This window comes from Choloepus didactylus, chromosome 12, assembly GCF_015220235.1.
Source record: "Choloepus didactylus isolate mChoDid1 chromosome 12, mChoDid1.pri, whole genome shotgun sequence".
Classification (NCBI taxonomy): domain Eukaryota; kingdom Metazoa; phylum Chordata; class Mammalia; order Pilosa; family Megalonychidae; genus Choloepus; species Choloepus didactylus.
The window spans coordinates 19768701-19785031 of NC_051318.1; the positions used below are offsets into that span (position 1 = coordinate 19768701).

The 16331-nt window shown below is 36.3% G+C and overlaps 2 protein-coding genes across 2 annotated transcripts in view; one reads left to right on the forward strand and one right to left on the reverse strand.

The window, feature by feature from the left end:
• Positions 1 to 16331, reverse strand: part of PARP4 (poly(ADP-ribose) polymerase family member 4) — a 130169-nt gene that overhangs the window by 106375 nt on the left and 7463 nt on the right. Inside the window, exons 6-8 of the mRNA XM_037799895.1 lie at positions 8563 to 8700; positions 6915 to 7010; positions 119 to 302 (exon numbers count right to left, since the gene is read on the reverse strand). Coding sequence (XP_037655823.1) covers positions 119 to 302; positions 6915 to 7010; positions 8563 to 8700 — 418 coding nt within the window. The remainder of the gene's footprint in view (positions 1 to 118; positions 303 to 6914; positions 7011 to 8562; positions 8701 to 16331) is intronic.
• On the forward strand, positions 13214 to 15739 carry LOC119506718 (mitochondrial import receptor subunit TOM20 homolog). Its single transcript, XM_037799800.1, has one exon. The coding sequence runs from the start codon at positions 13308 to 13310 to the stop codon at positions 13743 to 13745; it is 438 nt and encodes a 145-aa protein (XP_037655728.1). The 5' UTR covers positions 13214 to 13307; the 3' UTR covers positions 13746 to 15739.

Sequence of the window (16331 nt, forward strand, 5' to 3'; positions counted from 1 at the left end):
CAGACAGTAGATGTACAATAATTAATTAAACTTAAGCATATTTAATAAAAAGAGAAGCAAAAAAATTGAGGCTGTCCTTTTGGAATTCAGGAAACTGCCTATTTCTTGAGTATATTACCTCAAAGTCTGTGATGACACCTGCTTTTTGTGAAACGCCATGCACACTGTCATAACCAAGTGGTGCCTCAGTCAATGAAAAATCCTTTTTGAATAAGTCCATACACTTTCCAAGGGCTACATCACAAATGACCAAGAGCCTGGTGCCCTCTGTCTCTCCTGGGTGTGAGTATTTTATACTTGTGCTGCATGGGAGAGGAAATGTGCACTTTTATAATTTATAGCTAGATGTCAATAACACTTTATTATATATAACATAGTATTATACACATAGAACTTTCCTGGAGAACATTCCACTTTTTACAATTATTGAAACTTTTTGAGGATTCAATTTAGAACCTAATTAATTAACTTACTTAAAGTTTTCATTTACGTGGCCATTATGTTGTGCCAGGCAGTGCTCAAAGTACTTTGCTCCCAGGGAGATATTAATTCCACTTATTATCCCAAATCGTTATTAGCTACTAAAATATACATATTTGGTTATAGTGAACATCAGCATGGTGAAAGAGAAGGAAAAAAGACACTTCATTAATTAGGAAGAATAAATTTAATTCTCCGCACTAAGCCTCAGAAGGAACGTTAAATATCATGTAAGTTAGAACTGATCAAAGGGAAAGGAAGGCTTTGAATTCTCAAGAAGCCTTCTGAATCCAAACAGAAAAATAAATATTTTTTCAAGTGACACCCAAATGAGAGGCTTTGTTTGAACTTCCTTTGGGAATCAAAAGTATAAAGCATTTCTTGCTGTCAGAAGTGACATGTTAAGACACAACTTTGGGAACAACAGTTTTGGGACAGCCTCCATTTTTTTAAAAGATCAAGACTAAAATGTCAAAGTGCAGCCTGACTGAAATTCTTTGTTCCATCCCTCTAAGACTGCATTTTGAAAAAAAATCAATTTCTCCCATTCCTCCTACAAGCCTCTCTGCTTCTATGGGCTCTTCCCCTATAACTTACAAACATGCTTAAATTCTTCCCTCCCACCCACCCCAATTCCCTTGCCTCTGCCCCTCTACCTTTCTTTCTTCCTTTCTCACCCACACTCTTGGGGGTACAGTGACCATCTCCTCTTCCTCACTTGCTGCTCACTTTTCAATCCACTGCAATTTGGCTCAATTCATACCACTCTGCCATAAGTCACTAAACTTCAATTTTGTTAAATTCAACTATTGCCAATCTACTTTTAAAAATATTTTAACATTTAAAAATTTTTAAGTTGAAATATTTTGTGCATAGGAAGGAGTACTTATAAATGTAAAGTTTAAAGAATAATAAAGCAAAAAATCATATAGTTACCTACCACTTTGTTAAGAAATAGAATACATTCAATATTTTTGACACCGACCTGTGGCATCACCTTCCCTCCCACTCAGAGGTAATCCAACCACTATTTTTAAATTTTGTGTATATTATTTTCTTTCTTTTATATAAGTTTTGCCACATAGGTATATATCCCTTAATAATATATTGTTAGTTTTCCCTTTTTTAAAAGCTGAGATAAAATTCACATAACATAAAATGAACCATTTTAAACGGCACAATTCAGTGGCATTTTGTATATTCACAGTGTTGGGCAACCACCACATCTATCTAGTTCCAAAACATTTTCATACTGCAAAATAAAGCCCACATCCAGCCCTTGGCAAACACCAATCTGCTCTGTATTTCTATGGATTTATCTATTCTGGACATTTCGTATAAATGGAATCTTAATATGTGATATTTTGTGTCTGGTTTCTTTCCCTTGGTATGTTTTTGAAGTTCATCCATGTTGTAGCAGGTATCACAATTTCATTTCTTTTTACGGCTGAACTGTATTCTATCATATGGATATGCCACAATTTGTTTATTCATTCATGCACTGATGAACAGTCCGATTGTTTACTCTTTTAGCTATTATGAGCATTCATGTAGAAGTATTTGTTTGAGTTCCTGATTTCAATTCTTTTGGGTATATATGTAGGAGTGGAATTTCTGGGTCATATGATAATTCTATGCTGAACATAAAACTGTTTTTCACAGTGGCTATACCATATGAGGGTTCCTACTTCTCCACCTTCTCACCAACACTTGTTTTTTTCCTATCATGCCAACCTAGTGGGTGGGAAGTGGTATCTCATTGTGGTTTTGATTTGCATTTCCCCAATGGCTAATGATGGTGAACATCTTTTCAAGTGCTGCTTGACTATTTATGTACCATTTTTGGAGAAATGTCTATTCAAGTCCTTTGCCCATTTTAAAATTGGGTTGTTGTCTTTTTATTTTTATTTCATTTTATTTTATTTTAGTCTTTTAATTTTTGAGTTTTAAGGGTTCTTTATGTATTCTGGATACTAGACCCTTTAAAGAGATAATTTCCAAATATTTTCTTCCTTGTGCAGGTTGTCTTTTCACTTTCGTGATAATGTCTATTGATGCACAAAAGTTTTTAATTTTGATGAAGTCCAATTCAGCTACTTTCTTTCTTGTTCATTGTGGTTTTAGCATCATTTTTAGGAAGCCACTGCCACTTACAAGTTCATGAAGATCTATCCTTATGTTTTCATCCAAGAGTTTTATAGTTTTAGCTCTTACATTTAGGTCTCTGATACATTTTCAGTTAATTCTTATATCTGGTACAAGGTTCTCCAAACTGGGAAATGTGAGTCCTTCAAATTTGTTCTTCTTTTTCCAGACTGTTTTGGCTATGGGGGCCCACTGCAATTCCTTACGAATTTGAGAATCAGCTTTACCATTCCTCCAAAAAAGACCATTGGAATGTGATAGGGTTGTACTGAATTAGTAGATTGCTTTGGGTATTATTACCATTCTAACAATAGTTAACAATAGTCAGTCATCCAATTCAGGAACACAGGATATCTTTCCATTTATTTAGGTCTTTAACTTCTTTCAGCAATGTCTTGAAGTTTTCAATGTACAGGTCTTTCAACCATGGAGCTAAATTTATTCCTAGGAATTTTATTCTTTTAGATGCAACTGTAAATGGAATTATTTTCTTAACTTCCTTTTCAGATTCTTCATTGTTAATGTATTGAAACACAAATGATATTTGCATGTTAATATTGTACTCTGCAACTTCGCTGAATTCCCTCTAGTAGTTTTATTGGGGATTCTTTGGAATTTTCTATATATAGGATCATGACATCTGTGAACAGAGATTGTTTTATTTCTTCCTTTCCTTTGGATGCCTTTTTATTTCTCGTTCTTGCCTGATTGCTCTGGTTAGAATTTCCAGTACAATGTTGAATAGGAGTGGTGAAAGCAGGCATCTTTGTCTTGTTTCTGATCTCAGAGGGAAAGCTCTGAGTCTCTCATTATTGAGTATGATGTGAACTGTGGGTTCTTCATAAATGCCCTTTAGTGAGTTGAGAAAGTTTCCAAGTTTGTGTAGTCTTTTTAATGAATGCTGAAATTTGTCAATGGCTTTTTCTGTGTTGATTAAGATGATCATGTGGGCTTTTCCCTTTGTTCTATTAATGTAGTGCATTACATTGTTTAATTTTCAAAACTTGTGCCACCCTTGCATTCCTGGGGTAAATTCCATGTGGTCCTCATGTATAAGTCTTTTACTATGTTGTTTGGTTTGATTTGCTCATATTTTTTGGAGGATTTTCCTGTCTATATTCATAAGGGATATCAGCATGTAGTCTTCTTTTTGTGATGTCTTTGTCTGTCTTTGGTATCATGGTAATGCCAGACTCACAGAATTAGGAAGCATACCCTTCTCTTCTATTTTTTTGGAAGAGTTTGAGAAGGACTGGTGCTAATACCTTGAATGTTTGGTAGAATTCAGTGGTGAAGTCATCTGGCCCTAGATTTTTCTTTGTTGGTAGGTTTTTATTTTTTAATTTTTTAAACTGCAAATTTTATTGAGATATATTCACATACCATATAGTCCATCAAAATATAGTGTCTCACAATATCATCACCTAGTTGTGCAATCACACTCAATTTTAGACCATTTTCATTGCTACAAAAAGAACAGACATTAAAAAAAACCCAAATACCCCTTACCCCTTATCTGCCCCCCCCATTTTTGACCCCTAGTAACAGTGTAGTACACCTGTTACTGTTGATGAGAGTATTAAGGTATTATTGTTAACTATAGTCCATACCTTGCAATACTTGGTACAAGTTTTGTACCTTTGTACTAGTTCATGAAAGAACTTATATTTGTAATGTTAATCAGTGACATACTGACTCTAAATAGCCCCTTTCAACCAAATTCATTTACAATTCAGCACTATTACTTATAATCTCCCAAACCCTCACCTCTATCCATTTCCAAACATTTAAGTTCAACCTCATTAAAAATTCTGTACATATTAGGCAACTGCTTCCCTTTTCTAGCTACTGTCAGTCTCCAGGTAACGTATACTCTACATCTTATAACTATGAGTTTACATATTCTAGTTAATTCATATTAGTGAAATCATATAATATCTATCCTTTTGTGTCTGACATATTTTATCAGCATTTTGTTCTGAAGGTTCATCCATGTTGTTGCATGCTTCAGGACCTCATTCCTTCTTATCGCTGAATAGTATTCCATCATATCTATATACCACATTTTGTTTATCCATTTGTCTGCTGATGGATTGCTTCCATCTTTTGGCAATTGTGAATAATGCTGCTGTGAACATCAGTGTGCAAATGTCTATTCATGTCCCTGCTTTCAGATCTTCTGGGTATATACCAAATAGTGGAATGGCCAGTTCATAAAGCAACTCAACATTTAGTTTTTTTGAGGATCTGCCAAACTGTTTTCCACAGCAGCTGTATGTTGGGAGGTTTTCCAGTAATGACTCAACCTCTTTACTTACAATGCCTATTTGAATTTTCTATTTCTTCTCGAGTATGTTTTGGTAATTTGTGTGTTTCTAGGAATTTGCCCATTTCACCCAGATTATCTAATTTGTTGGTTTTAATAGTTCATAGTACTCCTCTATAATCCTTTTATTTCTGTAAGGTTGGTGGTCAGCTCTTCACTTTCATTTCTGATTTTAGTTACTTGTATGTTTTTTCTTTGTCAGTCTAAAGGTTTGTCAGTTTTGTTCTTTTCGAAGAACTAACTTTTAGTTTCATTGATTCTATTATTTTTCTACTCTCAATTTCATTCATCTAGACTCTAATCTTTATTATTTCCTTCCTTCTATTAGCTGTGGGTTTAGTTTGCTCTTCTTTTTCTAGCCCCTGAAGGTGTAAAGTTAGGTTATTGCTTTGAGATCTTTCTACATTTTAATGTAGGCATTATAGCTATGGATTTCCCACTGAGCACTGCTTTTATTGTATCCCATATGGCTTAGTATGATGCGTTTTTGTTTTCACTCATCTCAAAGTATTTCCTAATTTCCTTTGTGGTTTCTTATTTGATTCATTTGTTGTTTAAGATTGTGTTGTTTAATTTCTACATAAATGTGGATGTTTTAATTTCCCATCTGCTAAAACAAATACCATACAGTGGGTTGGCTTAAACAATAGGAATTTATTAGCTCACAGTTTTGAGGTTGGGAGAAGTCCAGAAATCAAGGTGTCAGTAAGGCGATGCTTTCTCTTCAAAGACTGGAATTCTGGGACTGGTTGCTGGTAATCCTTGGTCCTTGGCTCTTCTGTTACATGGCAATGCATAGGCTGGTGCCTTCTCCTTTTCTCTTCCAGGTTCTGTTGACTTCTAGCTTCTAGCTGCTTCTTGTAGCTTCTGTATCCAATTTCCTTTGCTTATAATGATTTCATCCATATTGGATTAAGGGCCAACCTTATTCAGTTTGAGTACACCTTAACTAATTAAAAACATCTTCAAAGTCCTTTTTACAAATGGGTTCACACCTACAGGACCAGGGGTTTGAACATGCCTTTTGTGGGGACATGATTCAATCCCCCAACAATGGATTTTCCAGTTTTTCATCTGCTATTGATTTCTAGTTTCATCCATTGTGGTCAGAGAAGATACTTTGTATGACTTCAATATTCTTGTATTTATTGAGACTTGTTTTGCAGCCTAACATATGGTATATCCTAGAGAATGTTCAATGTGCACTCAAGAAGAATGTATACTTTTTGTTGTTGGAGTGTTCCATATATGTGTTAGGTCTAATTGGTTTAAAGGCAGTTGAAGTACTCTATTTCCTTAATGATATCTCTGGTTATTTTATCCTTAATTGAAAGTGGGGTATTGAAGTCTCCAATTATTATTGTAGAACTGTCTGTTTCTCTTTTCAATTCTGTTAATGTTTGCTTCGTATTCTTGGGTCTCTGTTGTTGATGTGCATGTATCTATAATTGTTATATTTACTTGAATTGGCCCTTTATCAATATATAAAGACTTTTTTTGTCTTTTATAACAGCTTATGACTAAAAGTTTATTTTGTCTGATATTAGTATAGCCATTCCAGCTCTTTTTTGATTACTATTTACATGGAGTATTTTTTCATCCTTTTACTTGCAATTAATTTGTGTCTTTGGATCTACAATGAATCTCCTGTAGATAGCATATAATTGGCTAATTTTTAAAATCAATTTTCCAGTATCTTTTAATTGGTGAATTTTAATCCATTTAAATTTAAAGTGATTGCTGATAGCCAAGGAGTTTAAATGTAATTTTCCCTAACATTTACCACAAAAGTTATACTTTTGTGCTTCAACAATTTACTAAGAAAACTGGTTGCTTTCAATGTTCTGTTTCTTGGGTGAGAAACTCCCATAAAAACAGAAAGAGAAAAACACATAGCAAGTAGTCAATAATAATTTCTTAGAGATGGGTTTGAGTAACATGATTAAGGATAAAACATACTAACCTGAGTGAATCACTGAAATATATCCCACTCCCAAGATTTCCTGTGTTTGTTCTACTCACGCCATGATCTTCAACTACTTTGGGTAAAAGCAACCCTCTGAAAAGAAAACACATTATAATGATTTACTAGAAAGAAAGAATATTGTATTACAGCCTCACAATTCTAGCAGAGACAGGTGTTATTTAAAAATCATGGAAGGAAAAAGAAAAATGCATTTCAAAGTAATCCTACAGAAAGAGTACTATTAAAATGTAAGAAGCTCTGGCTGGGTTTCTCATCACCAACTTGACCAGCTGTGGGTTGATGGCCATTTTTTTCTGCGTCTGGGCTCTGCCTACTTCAGGCCAAGGCCTCCTAGGGCTCAACAGCACAGTGCTTTAAGCCTAATGCTGACTGCATTTCTCCCTTGCTCAAGAAGTATGAGGATCCCTATTGGACTTCTAGCATTCAAAGAACTCTCTGCAATCAAACTGTAACCATGTCATCTCTGGAATGGTGGGTGAAGAGAGATTTCTGCTTTTATTATATAAACATCAATTGTTTGAATTTTGTATTATGAGATTAAATTAATCTGGTAAAATGGTTTTTGAGTTTTGGTCCTACCTAGAAAGGCCTCTCCCATTCAAACATTATTTTTAAAATACTCTCTTAATTTTCATTGAGTATTTTTATGGTTTCATTTTAATACTTAAACCTTTGCTCTGTCTGGAATTTATTTAAGTGTGAGCATCTGGAATTTATTTAAGTGTGAGGAACAAAATAAGGGTCCAACTTTGTATTTTTTACCAGGTGGTTACCCGTTTATCTCAATGCACAATATTGAAAAAATTATCTTTCTTCCAAAGAGATGAAAGCTATTGTATCATATTCTAAATCCTCTATGTTTTGCATTTATTTCTGGACTCTTTATTCTGTCGATTCATCTATTTAGGTATCACTTTTAATTAATACAGCATTTTAATATGATTTAATGTCTGACTGGTTAATCCCCCATCATTACTCTTTTTTCCAGAATTATCCAGAGAATTTCAAAATTTAAAAAAATATGTGTAGTAGAATCAGCATTTTATTGCTTTCAAATAATCTTATTGGTACTTTTATTGTGACAGCACTAAATTTATAGATTAATTTAAGGAAAACTGGCATCCTTCTGATTAACGCAAGTGTCTTTTGAATTCCTAAACTGCAGTTTAAAGTCTTTTTACAGATTGTTTTTGCATGTTTCTTTTTAAGTATCTTCTTAGGTATTTATATTTTCCCCTGCCCCCTGTGACTTCCGTTTCAGCCCTAACATTAAGAAGTTACTCAAAGGAAACAGAAAATTAGACTTACGTTTTGGATAGATAACTCACACTATATGGACACTCTAATTTCTAGACTTTTTAATTTAAGTATTGTGCTATTCTTAGGTTAGACGCACATGGAAGAGTCATGAAATAGAATAACCTTTCCTCACATGATTCTGTCTTCAAGAAGCAATTCATACCCATGTACTATACTTAAAAAATATATATCATAATAAATACTCAATTTAAATCATATATTGGCTTCTTTAAACTGAAAAGACCCATGTAGAATAGGAAAAAAAGTAAAACATTTCACATTTGTTAATCTAAAGTTTTGGAAAATAAAAATGGCAATCTCTTACCGGGTTAGGATTCCTACAATGTTTTGTACAGAAGATCCATGTAACAAGGACTTCACATTGCCAAGTTTGCTTAAAAACTCTGTGGTTTCATTCACTCTGCCAACTCTAAATATCTGCAAGATGTCCACTGGACTTTTACTGTAAAAATTAGCAGAAAACCCTCAAGATTATGTATTTGGAAGCAAAACAAAAAATAATTCTTAGCAACAGAAAACTCAAAACAACCCAAATGTCTGTTATTATAGAATGGATTAAATACATGACAACATGGGATAACTTGGAAATACTTCACAACCATTAAAAAATCACATTCTTAAAAAATAAAGTCATGAGATAAAGATCACAGAAAAACATCAACTTTAAGTGCAAGTTACAGCAAAGGAGAGGCTAAACCTGCTTGTAATTGTGCCTAAGAGTCTCCCCCTGAGTACCTCTTTGTTGCTCAGATGTGGCCCTCTCTCTCTAACTGAGCCACCTTGGCAGGTGATCTCACTGCCCTCCCCTCTACATGGGACCTGACTCCCAGGGGGTGTAAATCTCCCTTGCAATGCAGGATATGACTCCCAGGGATAAATCTGGACCTGGCATTGTGGGATTGAGAACACCTTCTTGACCAAAAGGGGGATGAGAAATGAAACAAAATAAAGCTTCAATGGCTGAGAGATTTCAAATGGAGTCAAGAGGTCACTCTGGTGGACATTTTTATACACTATATAGATAACACTTTTTGGGTTTTAATGTACTGGAATAGCTAGAAGTAAATACCTGAAGCTATCAGACTCCAACTCAGTAGCCTTGACTCTTGAAGATGATTGTATAACAATGTAGCTTACAATGACAGCATGATTGTGAAAACCTTGTGGATCACACTCCCTTTATCCAGCATATGGATGGATGAGTAGATAAATGGGGACAAAAACTAAATGAAAAATAGGGTGGGATGGGGGGATGATTTGGGTGTTCTTTCTTATTTTTATTTTTTATTCTTATTCTGATTCTTTCTGGTATAAGGAAAATGTTCAAAAATAGATTGGGGTGATGAATGCACAACTAAATGATGGTACTGTGAACAGCTGATTGTACACCATGGATGATTGTACGGTATGTGAATATATCTCATTAATAAAACTGAATTTAAAAAAAAGTAAGTTACAAAACTTTATGCCTAGTATGATCCCAATTTTGTCTAAAATATAACATATAAGAAATAGGAAATGGGAAAACATTGAATAGGTTCATTTGTTCATTCACGCATTCATTTAACAAACATACTGTGTGAGGTATTCTGCCAGGCATTAGAAATAAGATAACACAGTCTTTGGCCTCATGGAACTTACATTCTAATGAGAGAGACAAAAATTAAGAAGTTAACAAACATCTTATTTTAAGTGCTGCTAGGTAAAACAACAAGGTTCAGAGAGGGTAGTCAAGGAAGGCCCCTTTTTGGACAGGACATTTATTGGAATACCGCATGACACAATTTTAATCTTAAGATCTTACTGGCTACCATGGGGAAATGAATTGGATGAGGCAAGCGTGGAAAAGAACATCAGAAATGGATGTTTCATAGAGTCAGAATCTAGAATACAGGGGTGATGGTTAGGTTTATGTGTCAACTTGGCCGGGTGATAGTGCCCAGGTGTCTGGTCAAGCAAGCACTGGCTTAACTATTACTGCAAGGGCATTTCTGGATGGCTGATAAACCACAAGGCTGGTTTATTAAATCATCAGTCAATTGACTGTATCTGTGGCTGATTACATCAACGAAGAGCATGTCTTCTGCAATGAGAGAATTCAATCAGCTGGATTTAATCCAATCAGTTAAAGACTTAAGGGAGAAGAGAGAGAACCTTCACTTCTTCAGCTAGCCAGAGTCTCCTGGGGAATTCATCGAACACCTTCATTGGAGGTGCCAGTTCAACTGCCTGCTCTCTGGAATTTGGACTTGTGTATCCTGCCCTACGGAATCTGGACTTGTGCATCTCCACAGTTGCACGAGACACTTTTATAAAATCTCATATTTACAGATATTTCTCGTTGGTTCTTTCTCCCTAGAGAACACTAACTAATACAATAGGTTACCAGGGGATGGGGTAGGGATAGGGAACTGACGTTAAGCCTTAAAGTGTACAGGGTTCCTAGCTGTAACAATGGACGTGGTTTGCTATTGGATGGTGCTGATGGTAGCTCAACATTGTGAATGTAATGAACAGCACTGAAATATATAACTGAATATGGTTAAAAGGGGGAAATGTTAGGTTGTATATCTGGTAGCAGAATAAAAATTAAAAAAAAAAAAAATCCATGGAACTGCAGTACACAGTGAACCCTGAACTGCAGTACACAGTGAACCCTGAGTTAAACCAGACTCTATTAATACTCTATTAATAGTACATGTGCCAGTTTGAATGTATTGAGTTCCCCAAATGCCATTATCTTTGATGTAGTCTTGTGGGGCAGAAGTTTAGGTGCTGATTAGATTTGCTTGGAATGTGCCCCACCCAGCTGTGGGTGATGACTTTGATGAGATAATCCCATGGAGGCATGGCCCCACCCATTCAGGGTGGGCCTTGATCAGTGGAGCCATATAAATGAGCTGACTCAAAGAGAAGGAACTCAGTGCAGCTGCAAGTGACCTTTTGAAGAGGAGCAAGATTGCTAGAGAGGAACGTCCTGGGAGAAAGCCATTTTGCAACCAGAACTTTGGAGCAGATGCCAGCCACGTGCCTTCCCTGCTAACAGAGGTTTTCCGGACGCCACTGGCCATCCTCCAGTGAAGGTACCCGATTACTGATGTGTTACCTTGGACACTTTATAGCCTTAAGACCATAACTGTGTAGCCAAATAAACCCCCTTTTTATAAAAGGCAATCCATCTCTGGTGTTTTGCATTCTGCAGCATTAGCAAACTAGAACAGTACAATCATAAAAATGTGCTTTCATCAATTGTAACAAATGTTCCACACCAATGCAAGGTGTTAATAATAGGATGGTTTATGAGACTCCTGTATTTTATGCATGATTGTTCTGTAAACCCACAACTTCTCCAATAAAGGGCAAAAAAGATAAAAAAAAAAAAAAAAAAAAAAAAAAAGATGTTGTTTCAATAGTGCTGAGGAGATAACCAAAGTCTAGATTAAAGACAGCAGTGGTGTAAACTGAAAGAAGTCAATGATTAAAGACATTTTGGATGCAGAACTGAGAGACTTGGTGATGTAGGGATGGGGGCTGAGGGGAGAATCAGCAATAGTACTGAGTGGATGACCATGCAATAACTAAATCAGGGACGCATGGGAAAGACTGGGTGGAAAAGGAGGTTTGCCACTGGGAGAGAGTTTTGGAGTAAAGAAAGGTTATACAAAAGCCAATCATGCACGTCCCAAGTCCACATTCATTGATACCACGTGGGCAGCTTGAAATTAGCTATGGTTGGAGCATTTACACCACAGAAATCAGCAAATGTTACAAATCAGGGCTTTTATTTCAGAGTTGGTTTACCAGAACGCAATTCGGAGGGGAGAGGAATAAAAAATTTGAGATATGTTCTACACCAAAATAGTAATAGTGGTTATGTTAATTCTGGGTTATTCCTAGATGGTGAGATCTGGGATGATTTTTAATTTTCATCTTCATATTTTTATGTATTTCCTAAACTTCCAGCAAAGAATTCAAACAAGTAATGTGAGAAAAACCACTAGTGTAATGAAGTGGGGAAAATCTAATTTTTCATACCACACAATCTCTCCCCAGGGAGAAACCCACTTTTCTGGTATGACTATTTAGTACTTGGGTAGTGGGTGGGATCTCCAAGGGCTTGCTTAAGTTACATTAGATAGTTGCTGAACTATAGCTCCCCTTCTCAGAGCTTGAAAATACAGCTCTTCCTTCCCTCCAACTCCCTGGAGAAATCCAGTTATTCTCTTTTGGAGATCTACCTTCATTGTTACTAGTCTCTTAATTAATATTAGATCTCAGCAGATAACTGGGGGGAGGGTAAAAAGAAGTCAAAATAATTTGATAATATATAAGAGCAACATCTGGAAAAGGACTGTGAGACTGGGTTTTGAGGATGACTAACCAACAAAGGCAGAGCACAATTTTAGACAGATGTGAATCTGTCCACGAGGAGGAGTGGGTGGGTGTGGCTCTAGTGAGGTGCTAGAAGACCAGCTTTGGAAATAGTGATAGCCATGACAACAACAAAACCACACACAATACTGATTTGTAGCATTTGTTGATTTCCGTGGTGTAATTACTCCCATCACAGTGGATTTCAACGGTTTAACAAACAGTTTTCAAAATTCCCAGAAATTTGACAATTGTTTCTTGGGAGCTGGTACAAGCTGGCTCCAGTAAACCACTGTTGGTTCCAAGGAGTGTGAAGCTGATAAAGGTTAAACCTGAGAAGCTGGAAATGCCCAGGAGAAAGACTTCGGGAGTAGAATGAATGATTAAATCAACAAAAGTCAGACGCACCCTCTAGAATAATCAATAGAATTAATTTCTAAATCGTGAAGGTGAGTCCAGACTCTGGGCCAAGGTGACTCTACAGAGAAGTCCTAACACCCACCAAGGGCTCATCTGAGCAGCTGACCCATCTATGCTGTTGTTATCCTTGCTGCCAGGTATTATAAAAGCAAATGAGAGATTTGAGCTGCGTCGTCCCCGTTGAGGGTTGGCGGCCAACGGCTCCCTCGCGGGCTGCCGCCGCCGCCGTTGCCCTTCACGCCAGGCAGTCGGGAGAAAATGGTCGGTCGGAACAGCGCCATCGCCGCCGGTGTATGCGGGGCTCTTTTCATCGGATACTGCATTTACTTCGACCGCAAGAGACGGAGTGACCCCAATTTCAAGAACAGGCTGCGAGAGCGAAGAAAGAAACAGAAACTTGCCAAGGAGAGAGCTGGGCTTTCTAAGTTACCTGACCTTAAAGATCCTGAAGCTGTTCAGAAATTTTTCCTTGAAGAAATACAGCTTGGTGAAGAGTTACTAGCCCAAGGGGAATTTGAGAAGGGTGTGGACCATTTGACAAATGCAATTGCTGTGTGTGGACAGCCACAGCAATTATTGCAAGTATTACAGCAGACTCTTCCACCACCAGTGTTTCAGATGCTTCTGACTAAGCTCCCAACAATTAGTCAGAGAATTGTAAGTGCTCAGAGCTTGGCTGAAGATGATGTGGAATGAAAAAGAAATGTCAGCATAATCAAATCTCAGTTTAAAATATTTTAAAAATTCGGAAGATGAACAGCTCTGGGGGAATAAGGGCAAATGTGCTTGATATGGACTGTGTACCACACTGAAGTCTACCAAAGTTAATTTTTACTTTGTGTAGATCCATTTGTCTGTTTTATTTATTTTTCCCAGTGAAAAGTGTCTTTTGATGAGTATTTTTCATTTTATAAATATACTGAGTTACTGAAAATCATGGATTTTGTTTCTTCCTAAAATGTGCAATTAAAATGTACATACATGTAACAATACTTAGGTTAAAAATACCCAGTGCTCAGTTTTGAAAGATAAGACAAAAAAAAAGTATAGGAGAAAGCTGAAGGATGCACATTTTTTAAAGCTGTACATTTTGCTGTGCGTCAGAAGATTGTATGAAAACTTGATTGTGTTTATCAAATATTTGTGAAACATGCTGCTGTGCTATATTATGAACTTCACCTCTACCCCTTCCATCAGTCTTGAAATACTTTGTTTAAATCAATGAGCTTAGTGAAATGTTTTATTTAAAACAGTGGGCTTAATATGTTCTGGGTATTTATCACCCTTTGTTTTAGATATGTGTAGTTGTAAATAGCACTAGCTGTGTGAGCTTCACCAATTCGTGTCTGTTCACTTTCCTCATTTATAAAATAAGGGAACCGGTCCAGTGCTTTCTGCGGTATCCCTTTCAACTCCTAATGTATATTGTTCTTTTCAGCATCTTCAAATCCACTTAACCTGAGGAGTGTCTTTGTTTGACTACCAGGCCTTGCATTGTTTTATACGCTGAATTTTGCATGCTTGCCTGACTTAGTATTTCCAAATTGATCTTTTGTTAGTGTCTAACTATTGTGTTGATTTTCACTGTTGTCATATGGTTCTGTCACAACTCTGTAAATTAATTTGAAGTGTATTGGTAACTGGATGACCTGCTTGTAAGAAATGTTTATTCCCCTTTGCGTTTCTCTTGGGTGTACTTCTTTAATCCTAATTCAACTTAATTCATTTATCTTGTTGAACACTAAGAGTAAGGCATAACCTTGTGGCTGAAGACTGAAAAAAATGCAGCTAGTGGGACCTTTTGTTCTCAAATATTGACATGTTTTCTGCATGTCAATGTTTAAAGATCCTTGGTATTGTATAGCATGTGCTGAACATTGTACAAACTGGCTTTTATGCTGTCTAAAAGTCTGCAGAGAGATCCCAAAGGTTTTTCCTATGTACTGGGCTTTTGGTTTACTAACAAACTTTTCTTACTTATCTTAGGGGTTTTTGTGTGTGGTGGTTGTGGTGTAGTGGAAAGAGTTTGAAATACAGGTCTAGCTTCTGCCTCTAGTTAGTCACATAGCCTTGGGCTATCATGTCATGTCACCTGTAATATTCTCACCTATAAATTAGAACATCAGACTGGATGGTTCAAACATGTAATTACTCTTCCTCCAGGTACCTTCTTTCTTTTATTATTATTATCATGACACTTGGTGTACTTTTTGGGGAGGGGATGATCAATAGAAACATGGCAGTCATTTTACTAATAGGCTCTGAAATTCAAAGCATTGTAGTAGTGATTGGTTAATAATTGCCCATGCAGCTGAGAAACAAGCTTCTCTCTTGCAATAGTCTAGGTATACATTGGGGGATGTGTGGGGCGGACAGAGGGAGAATGTAGGTGGAAAAAAGAGCAGGGAGCAGACAGCTTGGTAAGAAAAGAATGGGCCCAGAAAAACTAAGAATTGGCTGGAGGAGTAGGGGTCAATTTAGATTTGGGGAGGGTAGAAAGCCAACTCTATTTATGTCCTTGAAAATTGTATTGCGGTACAAGCTGGGTTTCACTTGGCTTTCTGGAAAATAATCCACTTTGATTTAAGCCTTGTTGAAAAGTCTGTGATAGCCTCCCTTTAGAGCTGATTAAGCCAAGTACATTTTGGCTTAATCAGCTTTGGTACTTTTGAAGGTATTATGTAAAAAAAGAAAAAAAAGAAAAAATCACCTGTTTTTTTTACCCCAGTGAACACAATGTTTCCTGCCTAAAGTTTTAATAGTGATGAAACCAGGGAATTGTGATGCTAGCCAAATGGTACCCAGTAGATGGGAATAAAACAACTGAATATTTAATTCGAGTGAAACAGTATTACCATGTGCTAATGTTGCATGCTATTATAAAATCTTTGGAAATGCAAACATGTATTAGGGTGTGTTGACATGTTTCTTTGGGAAAGATCTTTGTTAAATACAAAGGTTCTATAGTTTGTATTTAAGGTGAAAGCATTTAAAACATAGCTTACCTGACAGTAGTATTGTTTTTCTATTAATAGATAACTAGAACTTATGTTCACATTTAACTTAGGTAAAGTGTGTAAAACCTACTACAGTGTGCCTAGCATACATTCAGTAAATACTTGATTCTTCTAATCCCTCAGTAAGTTTGATATTTTTACCTCTCTCCTGCCTTTGTGACCTCACTGATTCGACCTGTGGACCAGAGTGTTAATGAAATGTTATTGCAGAAGAGATTTTGAGAAAATTGGCATATCATGCGGCCATCACAATTTTTTTTTCTTG